The sequence below is a fragment of the Aethina tumida genome, chromosome 2 (assembly GCF_024364675.1).
Source record: "Aethina tumida isolate Nest 87 chromosome 2, icAetTumi1.1, whole genome shotgun sequence".
Taxonomy (NCBI): domain Eukaryota; kingdom Metazoa; phylum Arthropoda; class Insecta; order Coleoptera; family Nitidulidae; genus Aethina; species Aethina tumida.
Window position 1 is genome coordinate 2,968,619 of NC_065436.1, and position 27,771 is coordinate 2,996,389.

The 27,771-nt window shown below is 29.0% G+C and overlaps 2 protein-coding genes across 2 annotated transcripts in view; both read right to left on the reverse strand.

Moving 5' to 3' along the window:
- Positions 1-128: 128 nt before the first annotated feature.
- Positions 129-3,258, reverse strand: LOC109598873 (adenosine deaminase 2-like). The gene is made up of 2 exons (XM_020014788.2): positions 2,969-3,258; positions 129-1,675 (listed from the first exon to the last, which is right to left on the reverse strand). The coding sequence occupies exons 1-2, from the start codon at positions 3,216-3,218 to the stop codon at positions 408-410; spliced, it is 1,518 nt and encodes a 505-aa protein (XP_019870347.1). The 5' UTR covers positions 3,219-3,258; the 3' UTR covers positions 129-407.
- A 2,608-nt stretch (positions 3,259-5,866) lies between these two features.
- Positions 5,867-27,771, reverse strand: part of LOC109598845 (CCN family member 4) — a 170,122-nt gene continuing 148,217 nt past the window's right edge. Inside the window, exons 6-9 of the mRNA XM_049962381.1 lie at positions 23,729-23,934; positions 13,291-13,465; positions 9,992-10,314; positions 5,867-6,905 (exon numbers count right to left, since the gene is read on the reverse strand). Of these exons, the coding sequence (XP_049818338.1) occupies positions 10,088-10,314; positions 13,291-13,465; positions 23,729-23,934 (608 nt within the window). The 3' untranslated portion in view covers positions 5,867-6,905; positions 9,992-10,087. The remainder of the gene's footprint in view (positions 6,906-9,991; positions 10,315-13,290; positions 13,466-23,728; positions 23,935-27,771) is intronic.

Sequence of the window (27,771 nt, forward strand, 5' to 3'; positions counted from 1 at the left end):
TTAAAACTTGCATTATGCAATAATTTTTTTGTAAACTGATTGTAAAATCTTAGTTTATAAAGTTAAACAAAGTTTTGTATACTAATTTCTTTATTCATAAAGATTATTGAAGATGAAAGACTTACGTTATAATAGCAACACCTTCTTATTTAAATTAAATATTAATAAAAAAGTAATTTCAATAAACAAATTTTGTTATTTCAACAAAGTAACTTGTTATTTTAATTACATAGTAATATTTGGCTGAAAGAATCTAAATGAAATACTTTTTTGAACACAAAATTGTTTGTGCAAAAGTACTTACATATAAAACATGTTTTAAACGTCATTAGTATTTACAATGCAACAATTTTATATCTTCAGTTTTTATCGAATACTGCTCATATGTTAACATATTTTAATATATTTTACAGGATTTCATTTGTTTCTATACTGTAACTTAATTTAACTTCTAGAATGTCATCTAGAAACTGATCCCATCGTTTCTCCCATTCATTTAATAAACCACTCCGTTCATCATCCTCCAGTGAGCTATAAAGAATAGAATTGATGGCTAATTGTTTTAATAACCTTAGGTCACTATCGCGAGAACCGAAAGCCATGAAGGCAATATACCAATCATAACTTAACGCCTTCGAGCCCCAAAACGAGGGGTCGTCGCACGCTATAACCACCGGGAAACCGTCGGCTATCAACGCAGCCGCAGGATGATTCCTATAATCGTCGACTAGTTTTAAAACCTGGTTCGATATGGGACTTATTTCCACAGCGATTTTCCTCTCTTTGGCTACTTGGTAGACCTCTGGATGCTTTACAATGGCATAACCGTGGCCTATGCGGGTGGTGCCCAATAACACAGCATCGAACAGGTTCATGTCAGTGTCCCCTTCCCAATTAGTTTCTCCGGCATGGAAAAAGAAGCGAGTGGTGTTCTTTATTTCCAACAGTTGAGGTATGAAGTCCACCAAAGGCCTACCCTTGTCTTCCTGCCCAACCAAGTCGAAACCTGCTACGAAATCCTGGTACTTCCCTTGAATACCCTTCAAAACATTCAAGTAAACATCCATGGTGCTGTTGTTGGCGAACCTAGTCGGAGCGTAAATCAGCCTAGCTCCGTGGAACTTCGGATAATCAGCCTTGAACTTGTTCAAAGCCTCCACGTATAAACCGGTAACCTCTTCGGGGCCGTAAATTTTGCCCTCCAAGTCGTAAACTTCGGGGAGCAAGCCCCGCATCTCCAAATACTGCACGTTGTCGTCGTGCAGCTCCTTCAAAACTTGATAAAAGTACTCGACGAATATGGGCTTGTAGGTGACCAACCCGTGCACCACGGAGAACCTGTTCAGGAACTCCTTCCACACCGCGTCCAAGTCGGGATATCTTTCGGCCGGATTTTCGACGGTCAAAGTGAGCTGCGACTTCAAGTAGGTGTCGAAACCTGGGCTGGTCTGTCTCCATTCCTTCACGCTCTTCCACTCGCACGTGTTGTCTACGCTGTGCGAGTTTTTGAAGAACTTGAACTGCAGCAGGCCACCGGATTTGCAGGCGTATAGGTTCTCTCTGAACGTTAGGGAGTAGACGTAGTCTTCTGAGGCGATGCCCGTGTCGTGGGAGTGCAGGGAGGCTCCTTTGGGCAGCTTCTGGATCAGTTTGAAGACTTTGGACTTCTCGATGGCTGCAACAAGACCAACAATTGGGTCAACTGGTTTAATTAACAAAGAAAACTACATTACAATGTAAGTTACAGCAAATTTGTTGAGCAAAACTTACAATTAGTATATTTTTTGAGCAACCAATGGACCAAATGTACAATAATCAATCGGGCAAGACACAAGGAGCACAGTTGAAGCTGTGATAAAAATAATACTTACAAATGACTCTAAAATGAGTCATTCCATGCTGTTCTTCAAAAGCTGAAGGTGTTACTTTATTTGAAAATGAATGGAATGACATGATGACAGGAAAGAGGGTATGCAACCCAAATTGGTTAAATAAGTTGTCTTTAGACATATTTTCTTGTTATCAACTTACCTGTGGGTTATATAAACAAAACAAACTTTGTTATTACCAAAATAACCTTTAGTAAACAATTTAAACTCACATGCAAATTATTTTGAGAAATAATCTATACTATTTGTATAATGTTTGTTTATAAACTATTTAAAATCCTCATAAATATTAGTGTTAGACCATTAATAATGTAGATTTTGTTGTTATAAATTTAATCTGTGCTTTGAGTAAACAAGTACATAAATATAACACACAAATTTTGCCATTACATCAACATACTCAAGTAAACAAAACAATTTCAACCCTTGTAAATCAATTATTTTTGGAAATATTCTATAGTGCTTATATAATTTTAATTTAAAACACTTTGAAGAAGATTATAATATAATATCTTGTATAAAATATATCAATATAATTTGACATTTGTGTGGGTAAAGTAGATAACTAACTTAGTAAATCTGCTTCTAATGTTTGTAATGGTATTTTATATTAATAAACTTATTTAAAACGGTTTGAGAAGATTTCTTAATTGTGCTGAGTTTGAAGTTTAATCAAGGAAGTCACTCTTGTAAGTTATCACTGCTCGTGTGTATTAATTTTTGATTATTTGTTGATACAATGTGCCATCGTTTGATAAACCAAATTAGCAGATAATGGGAGGAAAAGGGTCAGCAAATTTGTTTCAATTAATACGTCAATTAATAAATAACTGGTGGGGTTTAAATTAACAGTTGATTATTTGATATTCGTTGAAATGTAAAATATAATTGGGCAGTTGCTTTTGAAAGCAAAGCATAATAACGTGAATTTTATATAATATAATAAAACTTGGATAAAGTTGTAGGAACAGTAACACCGAAGACCCTCCTTGTCCTGGCAACGACCCATTTCATTTGATCATTCATTTCAGTCGGTGCAATGCGAGAAATAATGCGTATAAATAAATAAAACGTCTAACCTGGCTTGGAATGAAAGAAATGCTGAGCGGCCAAAAACTGTCCGGGGTTAAGTAGTCCCTCATCAAGCTCCCTAAGTTTATAATTCATCAGTATATCGTTCACTGCCCTTTCCTTGTGGGTGAGCACGATATCAGCCCCGATCGCCCTGCTTCTTTCGCTGCGGATGAATTTTTCACGATCGCCCCAATAGTCGGCGTACGCCGCCCCCGTCATCAGTGCGAACAATAGAACGCACTTGGCCGTCGTCATCGTGATATTGCAACCGTCACCAGCTGTGTTTGAGGACAGACTGAGTGGTATGCCGTGGGCGATTTGAGAGTTAGTTTATCATTTGATGATTTCGACGAGATATCGAATGTTCATGCAATTCGTTGTCTATTTGGTTGTATTGTCCGACCTTCGGGCCGAATCGGATCGACCCCAGACGGTTTTAATTGTGTCCAGTGCATTGGGATGATGTGGGGTGTGATGTACCTATAAAAGAAGTAGACTAATACAATTAATTTAAATATGAATAGGTTTTCATTTTGGAGACTATTACATTATTTTTAATTCAATTTAAAGGCTATTAAATTGTTTATTATTCTCTCGGAAATGCATATTTTAAATATATTTAAATTACAAGATAAATATTTATGAAAATATTAATATTAAATTAAATTAATTCGACTAAAAACTGAGACACATTGTATAGTACATCAATTTTATGGAAATTATATTATTTTGGTATTAAATGTCATTTATTATTAAGGAAATTATATTATAAAATGTAGTATGAAATATGGCTACTATAAATAATCCAAAATAGTTCATTAACTATGTTATAAAGTATGGCTATTAATTACAATTGTATTTTTTACGTCACATATGAAATAAATACCTAAAAATAACACTGAAAACATTGTTTTTAGAAATTATAATGGAAGAAAACTAATTAAATACTAAAATATTTTAATATATTTATTTTTTTTATACACAAATATTTTAGTAATTAAAATAATTTAAAAAAGTTGTTGTAAATAATTTATGTATTTAAATAATAAATATTTTTATTATATTTCATAATTGTTATTTGAGTAAAATTATTATTATTACCTTGTTAAACTAAACATTAAATTTAAAAATTACCACTTAAATTTCTGGCCACTCTTTTTTTAATGTAAATATTACTTTATAACACTTATTATAACTCTACTTACCTTTTGTAAAACTCTATGAAAGTAAAACAATGAATGTTTAAAGACAAATAATGTTTATAAATTATAATAAAGTAAAATATTAAAAAGGTCATTACTATAGACCTAAAATTAAAATTATTAAAATAAATACAGAATTCAATAATTTGCATTAAAACTTGCATATAATTTTTGTCACTGAAATTGAATTTTTTATTTAATTTTTTTAAAAACATCAATAAACAATCTCATAATTACATTAAAATAGTTATTTATAAGTGTACCTACTTTTTATTTCATTAATACTTTATTATTGGTAAAAATATATTAAAAATATTTTCTTTAATATTTTTGTTTATTTTATGACTTTACATTACTTAACTTTTATAATTTATTAACTTGTAAATACTTGTATGATTTTGTATCTCATTGTTATTGTTATTTTATTAAATTTATTTATTTTTTCATGCCAAATATAAATATTTAGGTTGAAATTTACAATTTTTTTCCTTGTTTCATAATACCCATAAATTCTACTTATCTTTTATCTGTTGGACTAAAGATAAAGGGCAAGTAAATCAATAAATAATATAATAATAAATCAGTCAAAGTAATTAATAAATTTTATTATTTTCGTGTAAAATATAAAAAAATTATCTCTAAAATTAAAATTATAAAATTTCATCCTTTTTTGGAACATTTTATTTTTATAATACCCACAAATGTTACTTACCTTTCATCAGTTGGAATAAAGGTATGGGAGAATTAAATCAGTCAAAGTAGATTGGGTAAGGAGAATTTAAATTAATAAATTAGTCAAAGTGATTAATAAATTTTATTACATTCGTTTAAATTATAAAAAATTTGTCTCTAGAATTAAAATTATAAAACTTTTTTCCTTTTTTGGAACATTTTATTTTTATAATACCCACAAATATCACTTATCTTTCATCAGTTGGAATAAAGGTAAGGGAGAAATAAGTCAGTCAATGTAGTTAATAAACTTTCCAATATTTTATTGCATTTATTCAATTTATTCGTGTAAAGAATAAGAATTTGCCTCAGGAATAAGGGTAAGGAGGAAATAAATTAATAAATTAGTCAAAGTGATTAATAAATTTTATTATTTTCGTTTAAGTATAAAAAATTTGTCTCTATAATTAAAATTATAAAACTTTTTTCCTTTTTTGGAACATTTTATTTTTAAAATACCCACAAACATCACTTACCTTTTATCAGTTGGAATAAAGGTAAGGGAGAAATAAATCAGTCAAAGTAATTGATAAACTTTCCAATATTTTATTGCATTTATTTAATTTTTTCGTGTAAAGAATAAAAATTTGTCTTAGGAATAAGGGTAAGGAAAAAATAAATTAATAAATTGGTCAAAGTAATTAATAAATTTTATTATTTTCGTTTAAAGTATAAAAAATTTGTCTCTATAATTAAAATTATAAAACTTTTTTCCTTTTCTGGAACATTTTATTTTTATAATACACACAAATATCACTTAACTTTTATCAGTTGGAATAAAGGTAAGGGAAAATAAATCAATAAATCAATAAACTTTATTTATTGTTAATTTTTTTGTTGTAAATTTGTATACAAAATTAAAATTTATAAAATTTTCTTCCTGTTTTGGAATATTTTATTTTTCTACTCTACTTACCTTTTATCAGTTTGAAATATAGGTAAGGGGAAAGTAAATCAACCAAAGTAATTAATAAACTTTATTATATTTCATTGCCATTAATTACATGTCTAATATTTACATTAAAGGTAAAATATACAAAGATCATTATTACGACTTCCTAAAATACGACTTATTAAAATAAACGCTAGGTTCCAAAAATTTCTACTAAAAACTTACATATTTATACACTATATCATTATTTATTATTATCACGGCCACACAGCCGGAATTGTGTCGCGTGAATTCACTTTTTTTTTGTGTTTATTCATTCATTTTTTTACATTATTTTTCTTATTCTCAGTCCATTCTTAAAAAAGGTGCACTTAGGGTGTTTATTTTTTTTTTATTCAATTTTATTCTCTATCGCCCCATGCATGTTTCGTACGTACACTCGGTGAAAGCTCGTTTTTTTTATTATTTCTAAAAAATATCTCGAATTTGGAAACATTTGAATTTATAAAATAGGTATTTACATATGCTTTGTCGATACTCAAGCAATAAGTGAATATGAACAGACGAAAAGCAGATATTTCGTATGTATGGTAAAATGTGGGGGTGGTTTAAATGTGAATGCTCCACATTTTATACTCGATTTCGAAAGATCAATATTATATTTTACTAAATTATTGTATATTTATTTAAATAGTACAAGGGTCGATATGTAATTTATCAGACATAAGATCAATTAGTTGATTGAATCATATTTTTCTCCATTTTAGTAATAAATTTAATTATTAAATATATTTGTCACATTATTAAATTTAGTGTTTTAATTTCTATTGTTAATTAATATAACAAATTATAATATTTTAATTTACATTGGCCACATATTAAACCAACCCCAATAACAAAGGTCTTAATTAACCATCCAGTTAGAAATCTTGACTTTAATATTGATTGATACTTTATTGGTCGCCCATTAAAATTCAACAAGTTAAATTTACAATGCCCATTGTTTATTACTTATTACATAACAAAGATTTTACACAATACAGGTCCTCCGAGATTAGATTATTTAGACATAATTAACGTGTGAAGTGGATAATATTTACTTTTCCTGGAATTTATCTGGAATTAAGATTACACCTTATTATTGATTTGTCACATGAAACCAATTAGTTCAATAATAGAACAATTTTATTGGGAGAATGTGATTTCAAAGCATATTTATTATCGGAAAAACCTCTAAAATGTTACATCTATTTAATTACAAATAAATTAACAAGTGTGTAATTATTTTGAAATTAATGCATGTGCAAAATTATAAGCAAAACTGATGTACGATGGAATCAGCACAAAATATTTTTACGTTCTAAAAATAACCGTTTGTTTATTTAGTCATTGATAAACTAACACTTTATTGTTGTTGTTGTTGTTGTTTTAATTAAATGTTTTGAAAGGAAGTACAATTTTGTTCATATTTTTTTTTTGTTCCAAATTAATTCTGTGACGATTTTGAGTTTTTAAAAAGTTTTTTTTTTGTTCAAAATTGGTCCATTTATACCGTATCTGAATTATTGGTGACTTATCTGTGCATTTTTATGGACATTGAAGATTTTAGAACATCTATGTTTAGAATATCGTTTTTCTAATCTTACAAAAGTTACGTATTTATAGATTAATTTTATCGGCAGTAACAATCAATTAATTAATTTCAATTTGCCAATATTAAGTAAGTATGTACAGTACTAATTATTAATAATTAATGCTGGCTTCGCTTTAATTTTAATCATATTCAATTTTCAATGGTGATTTTCAAATCACAATTACATTGTGCATTAATAATTTAAATTTAAGCACGTATTTTTTAGAGATTTTATTGAGTTTGATTTATGTATTTAACATTTCTATAGCTTTAAGCGTAAAGTGCCTGTTTTTGAATTGGTTATGTACATTTTTTCACCTTCTACTCCTAGAAAAATGTGATATATGAATAACTTGTTAAATATTTTTATTTTGATTAAGGACAATGCTTTTTTTATTTAAAACTATCTACCTTTTTTAGAATCTGACACTTTTATTAGAAGTATAAAGAAAATTGTATATATTTAAACACTTTTCCATTTTAATAAAGTATTAGAAACTCTCTAATTATAAAATGGAATACACAGACCAACCAAATGATTTTTTTGCCATTAATTTTGCCTAATTTTGGGGCAGGATAATGGAATTTAATTGTAATAAAAGGAGTAAATAAATAAATAAAGATATCCTGGAGCATCAACATCAGATGAAGAAACTGATTTTGAAGTAGATTCAACATTTTCAACGTTTTAATCAGCAATAACTGAATGGTCTCTTAAGTGACTGGATCTTCTCAAAGAAGTCTTATACCTAGTTAATACAGAGTAACAGACAGTGCCTAAAACTTGACTTGGCAATAATTTGAAGTGAACTTCGAAACAGTTACGATTATTACCATTTTTGTCTTGTAAATATAGATGGTGTTAATAAGAATAAATGGATATCCTAATATAGACTCAGCTTTCAGATGAAATACCCATTCCAGACTTCAGCAGCCTTCATGTGGTGCTAGAAAATTAGAAAAAGGTACTGGAGCATCAACATCAGATGAAGAAACTGATTTTGAAGAAGATTTAACATTTTAAACGTTTTAATCAGCAAGAACTGAATGGTCTCTTAAGTGACTGGAACTTCTCAAAGAAATCTTATACCTGGTTAATACAGAGTAACAGGCAGTGCCTAAAACTTGACTTGGCAATAATTTGAAGTGAACTTCGAAACAGTTACGATTATTACCATTTTTGTCTTGTAAATATAGATGGTGTTAATAAGAATAAATGGATATCCTAATATAGACTCAGCTTTCAGATGAAATACCCATTCCAGACTTCAGCAGCCTTCATGTGGTGCTAGAAAATTAGAAAAAGGAACTGGAGCATCAACATTAGATGAAGAAACTGATTTTGAAGAAGATTTAACATTTTCAACGTTTTAATCAGCAAGAACTGAGTGGTCTCTTAAGTGACTGGAACTTCTCAAAGAAATCTTATACCTGGTTAATACAGAGTAACAGGCAGTGCCTAAAACTTGACTTGGCAATAATTTGAAGTGAACTTCGAAACAGTTACGATTATTACCATTTTTGTCTTGTAAATATAGATGGTGTTAATAAGAATAAATGGATATCCTAATATAGACTCAGCTTTCAGATGAAATACCCATTCCAGACTTCAGCAGCCTTCATGTGGTGCTAGAAAATTAGAAAAAGGAACTGGAGCATCAACATTAGATGAAGAAACTGATTTTGAAGAAGATTTAACATTTTCAACGTTTTAATCAGCAAGAACTGAATGGTCTCTTAAGTGACTGGAACTTCTCAAAGAAATCTTATACCTGGTTAATACAGAGTAACAGGCAGTGTCTAAAACTTGACTTGGCAATAATTTGAAGTGCACTTCGAAACAGTTACGATTATTACCATTTTTGTCTTGTAAATATAGATGGTATTAATAAGAATAAATGGATATCCTAATATAGACTCAGCTTTCAGATGAAATACCCATTCCAGATTTCAGCAGCCTTCATGTGGTGCTAGAAAATTAGAAAATGGTACTGGAGCATCAACATTAGATGAAGAAACTGATTTTGAAGTGGATTTAACATTTTCAACGTTTTAATCAGCAAGAACTGAATGGTGTCTTGTAAATATAGATGGTATTAATAAGAATAAATGGATATCCTAATATATACTCAGCTTTCAGATGAAATACCCATTCCAGCCTTCAGCAGCCCTTATGTGGTGGTGGAAAATTAGAAGATAGTACTGAAGCATCAATATTAGATGAAGAAATTAAATTCTGCACCTAAAAATTGGAAGTGGAAGTGTTCAAAAATTGATGGCATTAAAATGGCTGTTGGCCTGTGAAACGATGTAAAGTTTTAAAACGATTATAAAAATATAATTAAATGTTTTAAAATAGAATTTAATTTCCTAATTAATTTTAATATTAATTAAAGGAGTGTTTCAAATAAGTATACTAAAAGTGGTCCAGTAGTAACCATTAAAGTTAAATATATATGTAACAAAATAAATATATTAAGTAAAAACAATATCTACATCCTATAAAAAGGCACAGAGAAGCTACACAACCCCGCGAACAACCCCGCCCGAAAAAACGCGTGTGCTTTACCTAAACCCCTGGACCCGCTCCGGTATCGAACGTGAACGTGAACCGCGAATCGTCCGATATGATATGCCACAAGATCCCGCCGGCCGGGCCCCCTGTTTAAGGGGCCGCAGTCCTGTGCACGCGGTGCAGGATCACCTCGCCGGTGCTCGACGTCGCGTCCGGCGTCTGCGGCTCGCACCGGCACTTTAGCACCCACTGCACCAGCACCGTCAGCACCTTGGAGAGGGCGTCCGGCTTCGGGGGGCTCTCGTCCGCCCACAGGTCCTCCTCCGGTTCCATGTACTCGGGCAGGAGGTCCGACGCGTTCTCCGACGATTGGGAGCCTGGAAATGGAAACGGTTTTTCTTTCGTTGTTTCTGATCTGTACGTTTGAAATTTCATTATGAAGAATGGGGAGGATTAATAATGAAATAATTAATTAACTGTGACAAACTTTTTTAAAGCTGAAATTGGATTTGGAGTAAAAATTGTAATTGAACTGGAAATGAAATGAATTGGAAATGAACTTGTACTTAAAATTGAAAATGGAGTTAGAATTGAAACTCAAACTGGAAATTAGAATTAGAAATGGAAGGTAAAATTAAAATGGAATTAGATTAGCAAAATGGAATTGGAGTTGAATTTTAGAATTTATATTGAATTTGGAATTGGACTTGGAGTTAAAACTGTAATTGGAGTAGAAAGGACATGAAATTGATAATGAACTTGTAATTAAAATTGAAAATGGAGTTAGAATTGTATCTCAAACTGAAATTTTTAATGAAATTGTAGTTGGAATTTAAATGAGATTAGAATTAGAAATTGAATTTGAAATGGAATAAAAAATTAAAGTGGAATTAGATTTGGAAATTGAATTGGAGTTGAATTTTAGAATTTATACTGAAATTGGAATTGGACTTGGAGTTAAAATTGTAATTGGACTAGAAAGGAAATTAAAATGGAAATGAACTTGTAATTAAAATGGAAAATGGAGTTAGAATTGTATTTCAAACTGAAATTTTTAATGAAATTTTAGTTGGAATTTAAATGAGATTAGAATTAGAAGTCGAATTTGAAATGGAAGGAAAAATTAAAGTGGAATTAGATTTGGAAATTGAATTGGAGTTGAATTTTAGAATTTATACTGAAATTGGAATTGGATTTGGAGTAAAAATTGTAATTGGACTAGAAAGGAAATGAAATTGGAAATGAACTTGTAATTAAAATTGAAAATGGAGTTAGAATTGAAACTCAAACTGAAATTGGTAATGAAATTGTAGTTGGAATTTAAATAAGATTAGAATTAGAAGTCGAATTTGAAATGGAAGGAAAAATTAAAGTGGAATTAGACTTGGAAATTGAATTGGAGTTGAATTTTAGAATTTATACTGAAATTGGAGTTGGACTTGGAGTAAAAATTGTAATTTGACTAGAAAGGAAATGAAATTGGAAATGAACTTGTAATTAAAATTGAAAATGGAGTTAGAATTGTATCTCAAACTGAAATTTTTAATGAAATTGTAGTTGGAATTTAAATGAGATTAGAATTGGAAATCGAATTTGAAATGGAAGGAAAAATTAAAGTGGAATTAGATTTGGAAATTGAATTGGAGTTGAATTTTAGAATTTATACTGAAATTGGAATTAGACTTGGAGTTAAAATTGTAATTAGACTAAAAAAGGAATAAAATTGGAAATTAACTTGTAATTAAAATGGAAAATGGAGTTACAAATGAAACTCAAATTGAAATTTTTAATGAAATTGTAGTTGGAATTTAAATGAGATTAGAATTGGAAATCGAATTTGAAATGGAAGGAAAAATTAAAGTGGAATTAAACTTGGAAATTGAATTGGAGTTGAATTTTAGAATTTATACTGAAATTGGAATTGGACTTGGAGTAAAAATTGTAAATGGACTAGAAAGGAAATGAAGTTGGAAATGAACTTGTAATTGAAATTGGAATTGGTAACGAAATTGCATTTGTAATTTATACTAAAACTGGAATTGAAAATAAAAGTTGTAGTTGAAATTAGAATTTAAAATGGAATTAGTATTATTATTGAAGTTGAAATTTGAATTGATCTTGTAAACAAAATTGAAATAGGAAATGTGTTTTTTTATGGTAATAAAATTATTATTGACAATAACTGTTAGTCTAGCAGTTAATTAAACCTTGATTTACTCTGTTATTATGCAACAAACATAACGTGACACATTCTTTTATGAACAAAAAACATAATTCAGTAAAAATTTATTTAATATATTGAATAAAAACTAAATATGTAAGATAAAAAATTACATTTAATAAATTCAATAAGGTTGTTATGCTAAATACGAAATAAAAACGAAACGTTGGAACCAGATATTATTAGATATATATATAAAATATTAAATAGAAAACATTTCTGTAAAAAAATATATGTAAGTTGAAAGAGGATTGAGTTGAGAATATCGTTTGATATATTTCTTTTTAAGGATATTTTGGTTTTGATATTTGACCTTTGTGTTTCTCAACTGTATATATTACTGTATCTCTATATATAAGGTAAAAGAGACTTTTTGAAGTTTTCATTGAATTATGTCTGTTCATTTATGGATATTACAAATTTATGTTATAAAATGCATTTAATAACTTTAGTTCAATCCCTAAATACATTTGATTTATTACATAAAAGTTTATTTTATAAAAATAGAATAAAAACTTTAGTTGAATGAATTGTTTATATTTTATTCAATTACAACTCCAAATCAAATATAGTTTAAATGAATTTAATGGAAATAACCATCGGTTTAAATAAAATTCCCTTTTTTGAAACACCAAAAGGGTCCTGCAAAGAACATCCTGACCGTTCCTGTTATTTTTGTGAAAGAAAATTACTGTATCCAACATAAGAAAAAATATGCCACAAGTAAACCTCTCAGAAAAGCTTATTTTCATTATTTCATATTTCCAGAGGCTCAACAAGATAAAAGGTGGGACCCTCACGTGTTTCATAAAGGTTTCGGGGAAACTTTGATCCCGTGGACCGCAGGAGAGAACAGAAGTTTGAATTTCGGTGTGTAAATGACATGGAGGGGAGCAATATTGGATTCGGACAAAATTATCCGGGATCCCCTGACCAAAATAACTTAGATGAGGTCCTTTGACCAAACATAAGTGACCCAGGTATTGAATTTTATAAGAAAAAATCAATTTGTGAGTAATGTTTATGAATTTTTATGGTCATTTGTGAATAGAAAGTGTTTATTTTTTCTAATTGGGACGTTTATTTTTAGATATATTCATCTGTGAGACAAACAGGGCCGGTTGCAACCTACCTTCGCAAATGAAGTCGACCTTAACGGTGGTGCTGAGCGACGGCTGGCACACCATGCCCGGAACGGGGCAAACGCCGCAGTACTTGGGCCGGAAGCGCTTCCGGCTGCGGCACGGTCCGAAGCGGAGGTACACGGCGGAACTGAGCCGGTGCGTCGCTTTGCATTCGTGGCCTCTCTGCAACAAAACACACACACATTTGCATAACCTCCGTTCACATTATCGTCTCGTTCTTCTTCTCCGCTTTTTCGTTGCGGTTCAGACTATTATCTTGAGGACTGCTTTTTTTGAGTTTTGCCCGAGAGGCGTTCGTGCAATTTATCAGGGGATCTGGGCTTGGGACAATTTGTCTTGGTGCAGTTTGGATGTGTGATTAATATCTTGCATTTTGTTCTTCGCAGCCTTAAGCTGCACTAGTTGTTTGATGGATGACTTAAATATTTGACTCCTTTCATCAGAACAATCTACTTTCATTGATTGATTAGTTATTTAAGTGTCTAAACATTTCATACCTCCCTAATTTAGCTGTAAACTGTTTCTCCTTGTTTCTCTCGGTGTTGGTAACACTGAATTATAATTTTTCTTACAGTATCACTTCGTTCAAAGATTAGAGAATCATTACACTACGCATGCGCCAGTCCTGAACATGTCGGTGACGCGAACCCATAAGATTTTCCCCCACCAAAAAGTGCTCAAGGTGGCTAAAGAAGTTTTCATTTCATTAATTTAGATTGACAACGGACTTCTATTTTAATTTATTTATTACATGGTATTCTCTTCTAAATGATTCTAAATGATGTCATAATCTTCTGTTTTAACGAAAGTTTTAGTAGAGTATTTAAACAAAAAATAGGATTCAACAAGGAGTAACTTCAGGAGATTTGAAGGTGGAACAACACAGACAGTTTAAAAGTGGGATTAGTATCGTGTACTCCCTTTTTCACAACCCCGTTGGACGATTTAAATATTAAACTCCTTACCTAAACTCAGTTGAATTCGAACACCACCCCGTGCATCTAGACATCAATTTGCATACCCGCCGCCTTCATCCACCCCTAGTCGTTTTTTGTATTTCCTGGTTGGAGCGTGAGGAATATGACAAAGGGGAGCCGCCATAAAATGCGTCCCTTATCTTAAAGACGTCGCGTTTTGTACCAGGTGGACGTTTTCAGATGTGTCTGAGCGATAGCGTCGAATTTTAGGTTTATGTTTTTTACGTACATGCAGTAAACTCCATTCTAGTACAGTTTAAGGGGGTTATAAAATGAAATAAGGGGAATCACAGGTACATTGATATAGTCACATTTTTTGGTTGAATCGATTTGCATTTATTATGTTAAATGGATTAATTTTAAGCGGTGGATTTATTACAAAATCATGGGTTCGTTTTAGTGAGTAAATTAACATTATTTGAGTTATGGGTTTAATCTGCAATTACAACTTTTAGGGCTCCACTATCGGTTGTAATTAACTGACATTTATGAACATTATTTTGTGTGTAGCTAATGTAATCATTGACCTTATGAATAAATGAATAAACATTGTTAAAAAAGTTATTTTAATAAAACAATTTTGTAAATCCCCAAACTTCACTGCTATTAAACTTGTATTTAACCTAATTTTAATGTTTATAAACATTTAGGCTCATCAGAGTGACTTTATCAATATTCATTAGTTAATTTCAACAACAACCCAAATTTCATTTAAGCAAGTTTAGGAAGCTTTCCATCCATAAATTTCCATTATTTTCCACAATATTATAAACATATGGAATGAATAATGGGACTTTATTAATAGAAATTAACGCACTACACCAATAATAATTGATTATTAGTAATGTTTTATGAAAATATTTATTTAAAATTAAGTTTTTATTTATAATTATTACAAAAATTGTAAAAATTAACAAAATTATATCGAATTAGGTGTGTAACCGGAATATTGCGTACTCTGGGTTGCCTACCTCAGCCAAAACGTTGGGCGCCACTTTTAAGGACAAATATCCAGATATTCAATAACATTATATATTAATAAATAATATGAAATTTGGGTTAAGTAAATTAAATAGAGACTAGTCATCTTGTTGTCAGAAATTGTCGTCTCAAATAACGATAAGGTGCAAATAAGGTGTGTAACCGGAATAGTGTGTACTCTGGGTTGCCTATCACAGCCGAAAACGTTGGGCGCCACTTTTAAGGACAAATATTTAGATATTTAATAACATTATATATTAATAAAAAATATGAGATTTGGGTTAAATAAATTGAATAGAGACTGTAGACTTTTTGTAGTCAGAAACCGTTGTCACAAAAAACGATTTTGAGCAGGTTTTATTTACTTAAACAGAAAAATTTGTTTATAAAATTATAGGTGGTGTGTTAATTTATTGGAATGTGATTTTGTTGATCACCAAAATTGATAAACGGATTGATTACGGCCGTTGCAGCGTGATACATTGCATCAATGAACTAAATTCCGATGTCCCATCAAAGTATTAATTTCCTAGAAATTGGATGATAATGCGACAACTACTAATTTAAATATATCATATTCATGCGGTGTACAAATATAATTATCTGCAACGTTGCTCCTGTCATACGCAGTACTAAAATAACTCATGTAGTTATACAGATCAAATTAATATGGTAATTATGATAATTAATTATTTAACATTCAGCTTAAATCATATCTAATGTCAATGTAACCAGCGTTTTCATTAACAAATTGTCAACACTGTCCATTGTGTATGTATGTGCAGAGAGTTGCTTACACAAAGCAAACGTTAAACACGAACATCCCTTATTTAAACAAATTATCACCGAATTGAACAACTATAAATGGAACGGAGAGTGATTGTTGTTTGTCGCATTAAAAAAAAAACCATGGATCGATCAGAACAGAGTTTGAGCCCGAATGGAGCACGTCCGACTTCATTAAGCAACGTTTTCGAAAACGAGTCCAAATAATGTTAATCTCAGTGAATTTAAAAATGAATTCGCGGTGATAATGAGTTCGTATTCACGTATTAAAAACACGTTTTTCCATTCGAACATTCGTTTTGGTGCCGTCATTAAAACGAATATAAATCCCGCTTGTTGTTTTTTGTAATAAGGGTGGTATACTATGCAAAACTATTCAAAAATATGCATAAACACGAGACAAGATGCATTGTGATGCTGGAATATGCATAAATACAAATATTCTTTCCGTGTTCTTTTGCGACGAGGCGCAACGATAACGACTTCTGCTTTCCACTTACATAAACCATGTTAGATGGGCGGGCGTTCATGTTTAAACAATGCAGATGGATGTGCTTGGTTTAAAGAGGGATGTTTTACGAATATTTATCTTTAACTTTTAATGTGATTGCTTCTAGATATGCTCAAAAGTTTCAGGGAAATATATCCATGAAGAAAATATTTTTAAACTAGTTAATTTTTTATACAATAGACGTCTGCCCATTGATCAGATTGAATTACGAGATTATTACTCAACTTTATTACTTTGCTTTCATTATTAAATGGTAAAATGTAATGTATACAACATTATATGATCATTATTTTAAGAAAAAATATTACTTCAATTTTTATTTCGTAGAAGAACATTTTATTAAACATCAAAATCATATTTTTTATAATATTTTAAAGGTTACTTTATTGAATAATTAAAAAAAATTAAGTAGTACCTGTAAAAAATGTATTTAACAGTGGATAAAATAAATTACTTTTAATATAATCAACTTATTCTTTGAATTTGTTTAGGAATAGTTAATTATTGGATTGGCTGCGCATTCGCCATTTTTAACAACAGTTGTAAAAATGGTGAATGCGAAACAAAAAACTTAATTAAAATATTCAAATGAATTAGGATAATTTATTTGAAAACATAAAATCAATTGCCTTTTGGATGTAGTTGTAATTATACAATTTGTTTGCGCATTCACGATGTTTAAACATTTATTAAACAACAAAATCATGTTTTTTACAGTATTTTAAAGGTTACTTTACTGATTAATTAAAAAAAATTAAATAGTACCTGTTAAAAATGAATCTAACAGTGAATAAAATAAATTACTTTTAATATAATTAATTTATTCTTAGAATTTGTTTAATAGTAATTAATTTTTAATTTGTGGCGCATTCGCCATTTTTAACAACAGTTGTAAAAATGGTGAATGCGCAACAAAAAACTTAATTAAAATATTCAAATGAATTAGGATCAGATATTTGAAAACATAAAATTAATTGCCTTTTGGATGTAGTTGTAATTATACAATTTGTTTGTGCATTCACGATGTTTAAACATTTATTAAACATCAAAATCATGTTTTTTATAGTATTTTAAAGGTTACTTTACTGATTAATTAAAAAAATTTAAATAGTACCTGTTAAAAATGGATCTAACAGTGAATAAAATAAATTACTTTTAATATAATTAACTTATTCTTAGAATTTGTTTAATAGTAATTAATTTTTGAATTTGTGGCGCATTCGCCATTTTTAACAATAGTTGTAAAAATGGTGGATGCGTAACAAAAAACTTAATTAAAATATTCAAATGAATTAGGATCAGATATTTGAAAACATAAAATTAATTGCCTTTTGGATGTAGTTGTAATTATACAATTTGTTTGTGCATTCACGATGTTTAAACATTTATTAAACATCAAAATCATGTTTTTTATAGTATTTTAAAGGTTACTTTACTGATTAATTCAAAAAATTTAAATAGTACTTGTTAAAAATGGATCTAACAGTGGATAAAATAAATTACTTTTAATATAATCAACTTATTCTTACAATTTGTTTATTAGTAATTAATTGTGCATGAACTTATTTGGGATTATGGTTTGACTGTCCCTTTCCTTCTTACTTTATTGGACAGCATTTTAAATTTTGAAATAGCAAAGTATTTTATAACTTTTGTTTCTTCTTAATAGTTAAATGGTCCAAAATCTATTCAATATTTTGTTCAAATATGTTATGCTGTTTGAAATTATATTACTTATAAAATTATTTTGAATTATGATTTGTCTGTTCATATTTTACTTACTTTATTGGACAGCATTTTAAATTTTGAAATAGCAAAATACTCCTGTTGGAGGAAATTATTAATTATTAATAAAAACATTTAAATGGAAAAGGATCTTTGAAAGTTATTATATATAGGTAATTAATAAGTTTAATTAGGCTTCTTCCAATCTACTCTTTGTGAATGATTTATACACCATAAACATAAATTGAGTTCGTCCTTTTGTTATACCATACCAAATAAATAATCGCCGTTCAATAAAATAATCCATGCATCTGAAAGACAATCGTTTGGGCAAATATCTGACGCCCATCAATAGACCATAAAGCCCTCCTAGCGAAAATACTATTACCCTGGGAAATCATAAACAGATGGACGACGACTAAATAATTACGTCGTGAATTTAATGCGCCATAAAAGGCGTACATAAAACGAAGGGCCCAATCCATTCATACGAATTATCCGGAGCCGGTCCCGTAGGCGCTTAATAAAGACATGAGCGTCAAAAGTAACCAGTTCCTTGTTCGTATAAAGCATCTAGTGCGGTCTAAGTGAGCTTTATGCCCCCGAGACTTGATTTATGCGTTAATTATTCACGAGCGGGATTTTTTGCCGCGGCGCAACGGCGAAGAGGTGAGGCACCACGTCGCGGAGTCAACTGGAGGCACGCAGCGGGATCTAATGGAGATTTATGGAGATGGCCCGGCCGAAAGTTGGCCCCACGGTCGAAGTTTGGTTGTCGTGTTATTAAGATGACGACCTGATGAATATTGATAAAGTCTGTCGTCCCTGAATGTTTATAAACACGGGAATTAGACGGGGGTTTCCCCTAACAAACAATAGTTCAAAATGTCGGTTTCTTTATGCCACCATAAAAACGTTAAGTGGAAAAATCATATACAATTTATGCTGTGTATAAAAATAATGGCTCAGAGCTTAAACAGCTGAACAAATAAACCACACTTACATCCGTTCATTTCGTCCCATTACGATTTCAGATGTAACCTCTTAGATGCAACTATAAAGGACGGCACTAAATAAAAGACAACATGCTGGTTGCACGGCCATAAACATTTTTATTCTTATTGAAACGTTTCATTCGGCGAGAGACGCTCCATTGTGCACTGTTATTGAAGCGATAAAAAGTGGAAAAGTATAACGCTTGGAAATCTGCCATGCAAATTTTGTCATTACGTTTAAATGTATCATTCTCTTGTATCATACATATGATTTGATTTGAGAAAAAATCTGTTTGTGTTTTCCCTTTTAGTTTTCAAAAAACAAACAATGATAAACTGTGTTTACTTTTTTTAATTAAATTAATTCTTATTTATTTACAATTTGTTTTCAGTTACTAATACTAATTAAAATACTTAATCATGGACAGACGTGTTTTGGTTTTAAAAATTTGTTATACGTTAAACACAGTATTAAACTTCTTTAAAAATGTTTAATATGTAAAATTAATTAACTTCTAAAATAATTTTGAATATACGTTTTGTTTTAGTTCTGTATACAATTAAAACAATCAATAAACTGTATAACTTTGATAGTTTTACCTTTCAACTATTTTAACTGTTTTTGTACAAATAGTCCTTAAAAGTACTGAAGAAGGTTTATGAAATATTTTTTTATACAATTGAAACTTCCTTAATAGTTATGTGCAGAATTAAGATTGTTTTGGGGCTGATAAACTGCATATAGTTTTAATAGTTTTATACTTCTCAGTTTTCAGAATACAAATCAAAATAAATGATGTTTATTATTAGCTTAATTATTATTGTATAAAGTTGAATAACTTGATAAACTTTATGAACAATTTTATATACAATATACACAATTTTAAACATTATTTATTGTTGTATATATAATTAAAATTGTTGAAAAAGTTAAGCAACTTAATTAAAAGAGTGGAGAATTTTATAAGCAATTTTGTACATAATAATTTAATTTATTTCATAAGAGTTTTATGTAAATTTAAGTTGTGTAATTTTAAAAACATTCAATTTTCACAATAACTCTTTATACAATTAAAACAGCCCTGAAACTTTATAAATAATATTGGATTCAATTTAATCAGAAGAGAAACAGAAAGTCGAAGAACTGTATAAACCAGTTTGTCATAATTCTGACAATTTCAAAATTTCTTAAGAGTTTCGAATTCTAAAACAAGTTTTGTATCATTTTTGTATGTTAAAAACTCGTATAACAACTCTTTATACAATTAAAAGAGTCCTGAAACTTGGTAACTAATATTGAATACAATTTAAACAGTACAGTTTCCAATTCAAATCTGTATAGATTTAAGGAAGTTAATAATCAGTATAAACTAATTTATTATAATTTAGACAGTTTAAAACTATCTTAACAGTTTGTATATAGTTTTACAGTTTTAACCTTCCTTACCAATTTTGTGTATTTTTGAAAAGATTTTTTATACAATTTATACATTTATGTATAATTAATGAAGCATTTTGAATGTTTTAAAGTTTCATAACAACTCTTTATACAATTAAGTTCCCAATTCTGAATACATTTTAAATAGTATAGTTTCCAATTTAATAGTTTTGTATATATTTAAGAAATGTGTGAAGTTGAGGAACTGTATAAACCTGTTTCTTATAATTTCAACAGTTTCAAACTTTCTTAATAGTTATAACCTTCCTTTCCTGTGGTAACTTTCCTTTCCAATCTGGGTAAGTTTAAGAATGTTGTGCAACTTCCAAAACTTTTTTATAATATATATATATATATATATATATATATATATATATACATATATCTTTAAAGTTTTATAATAGTATTATGTGGAATTAGTGAATAAATTTTATAAGCAATTTTGTTTATAATTTTGATAGTTCCAAAGCGTTTTTACTCCTAAAACAACTTTTATATAATTTTGAAAGTTTTAAGATTTCATAACAACTTTTTATACAATGAAGGAAGTTGTGAAACATTATAAATAATTCTGGATAAAATTTAGACAGTATAGTTTCCAACTAAACAGTTTAGACACTTTTAAACTTTCTTAGTAGTTTGTATAATACTTAAACAGTTTTAATCTTCCTTTTCAATTCTGGGTAAGTTTAAGAATGTTGTGTAACTTTCAACACATTTTTATACACAATTAGTGAATAAACTTTAGAAGCAATTTTGTTTCTAATTTTGATAGTTCCAAACTTTTTTAAGAGTTTTTACTCCTAAAACAACTTTTATATCATTTTGAAAGTTTTAACATTTCATAACAACTTTTTATACAATGAAGAAAGTTCTGAAACATTATAAATAGTTCTGGATAAAATTTAGACAGTACAGTTTCCAACTTAACAGTTTAGACAGTTTTAAACTTTTCTAATAGTTTGTATATTACTTAAACAGTTTTAATCTTCCTTTTCAATTCTGGGTAAGTTTAAGAATGTTGTGTAACTTTCAACACATTTTTATACACAATTAGTCAATAAACTTTATAAGCAATTTTGTTTATAATTTTGATAGTTCCAAACTTTTTTAAGAGTTTTTACTCCTAAAACAACTTTTATACCATTTTGAAAGTTTTAACATTTAATAACAACTTTTTATACAATGAAGAAAGTTCTGAAACATTATAAATAGTTCTGGATAAAATTTAGACAGTACAGTTTCCAACTTAACAGTTTAGACAGTTTTAAACTTTTCTAATAGTTTGTATATTACTTAAACAGTTTTAATCTTCCTTTTCAATTCTGGGTAAGTTTAAGAATGTTGTGTAACTTTCAACACATTTTTATACACAATTAGTCAATAAACTTTATAAGCAATTTTGTTTCTAATTTTGATAGTTCCAAACTTTTTTAAGAGTTTTTACTCCTAAAACAACTTTTATATCATTTTGAAAGTTTTAACATTTAATAACAACTTTTTATACAATGAAGAAAGTTCTGAAACATTATAAATAATTCTGGATAAAATTTATACAGTATGTATAGTTTCCAACTTAATAGTTTTAATCTTCCCTTTCAATTCTGGGTAAGTTTAAGAATGTTGTGTAACTTTTAACACATTTTTATACACAATTAGTGAATAAACTTTATAAGCAATTTTGTTTATAATTTTGATAGATCCAAACTTTTTTGAGAGGTTTTACTTTTAAAACAATTTTTATATCATTTTGAAAGTTTTAAAATTCCATAACAACTTTTTATACAATGAAGGAAGTTCTGAAACATTATAAATAATTCTGGATAAAATTTAGACAGTATGTATAGTTTTCAACTTAACAGTTTATACACTTTTAAACTTTCTTAATAGTTTGTATATTACTTAAACAGTTCTAATCTGGGTATGCTTAAGAAGTTTCAACTTTATTAATAGTTCTGTATATATTTAAGAAAGTTATGTAAGTAGAAAAGCTTTATAATAAATTTGTTTTAATTCTGCCCTTTTCAAACTTCTTCAATAAATCTTTATACAATTAAAATAATTGTATAATTTTTGGAATATTTTGTATATATTTTAGAGTTTTAAACTTCCTTAATAGTTTTGTATATAAATCATATTAATTCTTTGAAATTAATGTTATTGTTATTTCTGATTTAACTACAGTTTGTTCCAGGATATTTTTGAAATGAGTTTAATTAACTCTTTTAAACCAAATCATTTTAAATTGTTTTTGTACAATAATTAGGTTACCATTGATTTTTTGCATAATTAAAATTACCTTCCAAAGTAAATTTAGTAAAACATAATAAACAAACCTTATAATTAAATAACCGGATAAAATACAATAGTGGAAATTTGGTTTTATGCGATAAAAACGACTTCAAAGCACATTTCAGTTTGAATATGCCAGCCCAAAAAATAGCTCCTGACAAAACCACATTTTCCCCTTCCTTTTGTCGCATTATCAAAGCCGCAAATCAAATATCGCAACGAAAAAAGTGAACGAATTTAAAAATAGATTAGTGTAATGTAAATGGATTTTGTGTGTATATTACTTGAAAACAAGAACGACGGTGATTTTTTCACTTCGGATTTCGGCGTCAAACGTATCAAATGTTTGTTAAATATTCAACGCATCACGCCTACATAGAGACGTGTTGGGATGTAAAACTTTTATGAAAATAAAACAGCCGAATCGGTCCCTTTTTTTCGCATTCGGGACGTTTCATTTTAGAACGGTAATTTATAAAATTTTTCTACCGTATATTCAGATGTTTACAGGATGTTTACGGTTGATTTGGAAGTTCATGTTACAACAAGATTCAGTTCCTGTGACACCGTAATCTTTATATTTATTTGTTTTTCCTCTTTGACTCTTCAGAATCCACTTCAAAGAATATTATTTTGAGGTAATACATTTGTTTTTTACTTCAGTTTAGTACTGAGAGAAAATTGATCACATAAATGGTAAGAAATTAGGTAGTTACTTACCCTGAGGTGGTGTTGCCTGTTGTGGTGATCGTTGGCGGGCGGCAGCTGGGTGTCCTGACACCTGCGTGTCTGACAGATCCTGGTCTCGGTGGCCGGCTGACAGCGTGCGTTCAGATTGGAGCGTCGCGACGACAGACCGGAGCCGCACGTGCTGCTGCACGCCGACCATCGCGAGAACGACGGCTGGCACGAGGGCGGCTGCTCTGCTAAAATGACGGACGCAATTGTTAATGAGACATCGCCAACTGGCTGTGTGGTCAGCGGTGATTTATGGATTTGCGGAATGTTCCAATTAGTCGATTGATAATCATTTGATTTGATCATTTTGTATTTATTAGATTGGGAGATTAACTATGGATACCGAAGTGAAAAATTTAAACAATTTTGTATCTTTTCTCTTTGAATATGTATCAAACTTATATAAGTTTTGTATACAAACTTCTTTAAAAATTTTATATTCAATTAATACAATTAAAAAAGTTTTGTAGCACTTTTATATTGAATTTAGTCAATTTCAGGCATCTCTAACAACTTTTTATAGAACAAGGACAGTTATTAGTTTTTGTTAACAATATATTATTCACAGTATACAGTTTCAAACTTCTCAAAGGGTTCTGTGTACAATGCAAAGAGTTGTGAAATTTTATAAGCAATATTTTAGTCAATTTATACAGTTTTAAACTTCTTTAAAAGTTCTATATACAATGAGGACAATTAAAAAACTTTAGTAGCACTTTTGTATTGAATTTAGGCAATTTCAGACGTCTCCAACATTTCTGTATAGAATAAGGACTGTCAATAATTTTTGTTGACAATATTATATTCACTGTAGACAGTTTCAAACTTCTCAAAGGGTTCTGTATACAAAGAAAAGAGTTGTGAAATTTTATAGACAATATTTTACTCAATTTATACAGTTTTAAACTTCTTTAAAAGTTCTATATACAATTAGGACAATTAAAAAACTTTAGTAGCACTTTTGTATTGAATTTAGGCAATTTCAGACTTCTCCAACATTTCTGTATAGAATAAGGACTGTCAATAATTTTTGTTGACAATATTATATTCACTGTATACAGTTTCAAACTTCTCAAAGAGTTCTGTATACAAAGAAAAGAGTTGTGAAATTTTATAGACAATATTTTACTCAATTTATACAGTTTTAAACTTCTTTAAAAGTTCTATATACAATTAGGACAATTAAAAAACTTTAGTAGCACTTTTGTATTGAATTTAGGCAATTTCAGACGTCTCCAACATTTCTGTATAGAACAAGGACTGTCAATAGTTTTTGTTAATAATATTTTATTCACTGTATACAGTTTAAAACTTCTTAAAGGATTCTGTATACAATGCAAATAGTTGTGAAATTTTATAGATAATATTTTACTCAATTTATACAGTTTTAAACTTCTTTAAAAGTTCTATATACAATTAGGACAATTAAAAAACTTTAGTTGCACTTTTGTATTGAATTTAGGCAATTTCAGACGTCTCCAACATTTCTGTATAGAACAAGGACTGTCAATAGTTTTTGTTAATAATATTTTATTCACTGTATACAGTTTCAAACTTCTCAAAGGGTTCTGTGTACAATGCAAAGAGTTGTGAAATTTTATAAGCAATATTTTAGTCAATTTATACAGTTTTAAACTTCTTTAAAAGTTCTATATACAATGAGGACAATTAAAAAACTTTAGTAGCACTTTTGTATTGAATTTAGGCAATTTCAGACGTCTCCAACATTTCTGTATAGAATAAGGACTGTCAATAATTTTTGTTGACAATATTATATTCACTGTAGACAGTTTCAAACTTCTCAAAGGGTTCTGTATACAAAGAAAAGAGTTGTGAAATTTTATAGACAATATTTTACTCAATTTATACAGTTTTAAACTTCTTTAAAAGTTCTATATACAATTAGGACAATTAAAAAACTTTAGTAGCACTTTTGTATTGAATTTAGGCAATTTCAGACTTCTCCAACATTTCTGTATAGAATAAGGACTGCCAAAAATTTTTGTTGACAATATTATATTCACTGTATACAGTTTCAAACTTCTCAAAGGGTTCTGTATACAAAGAAAAGAGTTGTGAAATTTTATAGACAATATTTTACTCAATTTATACAGTTTTAAACTTCTTTAAAAGTTCTATATACAATTAGGACAATTAAAAAACTTTAGTAGCACTTTTGTATTGAATTTAGGCAATTTCAGACGTCTCCAACATTTCTGTATAGAACAAGGACTGTCAATAGTTTTTGTTAATAATATTTTATTCACTGTATACAGTTTAAAACTTCTTAAAGGATTCTGTATACAATGCAAATAGTTGTGAAATTTTATAGATAATATTTTACTCAATTTATACAGTTTTAAACTTCTTTAAAAGTTCTATATACAATTAGGACAATTAAAAATCTTTAGTAGCACTTTTGTATAGAATTTAGGCAATTTCAGACGTCTCCACATTTCTGTATAGAATAAGGACTGTCAATAATTTTTGTTAACAATATTTTATTCACTGTATACAGTTTAAAACTTTTCAAAGAGTTCTGTATACAATGCAAAGAGTTTGGAATTTTATAGACAATATTTTACTCAATTTATACAGTTTTAAACTTCTTTAAAAGATATTGTATTGAATTTAGGCAATTTCAGACGTCTCCAACATTTCTGTATAGAACAAAGACTCAATAATTTTTGTTAACAATATTTTATTCACTGTATACAGTTTGAAACTTCTCAAAGGGTTCTGTATACAATGCAAAGAGTTGTGAAAATTTATAAGCAATATTTTACTCAATTCATACAGTTTTAAACTTCTTTTAAAGTTCTATATACAATTAGGACAATTAAAAAACTTTAGTAGCACTTTTGTATTGAATTTAGGCAATTTCAGACGTCTCTAATATTTTTGTATAGAACAAAGACTGTCAATAGTTTTTGTTAACAATATTTTATTCACTGTATACAGTTTCAAACTTCTCAAAGGGTTCTGTATACAATGCAAAGAATTGTGAAATTTTATAGACAATATTTTAATCAATTTATACAGTTTTAAACTTCTTTAAAAGTCCTATATACAATTAGGTCAATTAAAAAACTTCAGTAGCACTTTTGTATTGAATTTAGGCAATTTCAGACGTCTCCAACATTTCTGTATAGAACAAGGACTGTTTTATAGATAATTTTATATATAATTTATACAGTTAAAAATTTATTCAAAACACACACACACACAAAACTCTCGTGAAACAAGAAAGTTGTTTTAAGAAACTTGTTTTGTATACAATTAGTGAAACTTCATGAAATGTTGTATACAATTTCCTTAAAGGATTTGTATACAATTAACTAAGTTTCTAACACTTTTTTATACCTCTAGACCCTATGACAGTTATAAAACTTTAAAAAAGGGCAAGAAAAAATATTGTTTTCTTAACTGCTTACTTCACAGTAATATTTACTTTCACTTTGAACGTAAAATATATGAATTATTCAAATATAAATAGATGAAACATTAGCATTTTAAAATACAGTGTAGTGTGCACAGTATTTGATAAAATTGTTTATTGATTACGTTTAATTATTACACAATAATTTAATTAATTCCGTTGCCAGTTTGACTGTTTACGCATTACTTTCAACTACATTATCGAACTGTAATTGCTGATGGTTACACATTAGCCATTAAATGTTAATAAAGTTCACATCACGTACATGATACAAACTTAAAATGAACAAACAAACGAATAATAACTGAACAATGCGCCTGTTTATTAAAAACTTCAATTATCCGGCTTTTCATTCCAATGTGCTTTTCATTAAAACTTTAGTTCATAATAGATCACCTCCACTTGTTTGAAAACCGTTCGGTTACAAAAATTTAATTGTTGAAACTAATTAAAAGTTTTATTTGTTCGAGTCGGCCTTTTCACTCGGCGCTAAAACTAAATTCGAAATAAACAAATTTAATATAGGCCACGTGATTGCCTCACTTGGATGGAGTCGACAATTGTGTTTTAATTCAACTTTGTGCAC

What these genes read in the sequence shown, in the direction of transcription:
- LOC109598873 (XM_020014788.2), bottom strand. Translation starts at nt 3,218, where the DNA reads ATGACGACGGCCAAGTGCGTTCTATTGTTCGCACTGATGACGGGGGCG. An exon ending in TTTCTTTCATTCCAAGCCAG is followed by an intron (nt 1,676 to 2,968) that starts GTTAGACGTTTT and finishes GTCTTGTTGCAG; the next exon opens with CCATCGAGAAGTCCAAAGTC.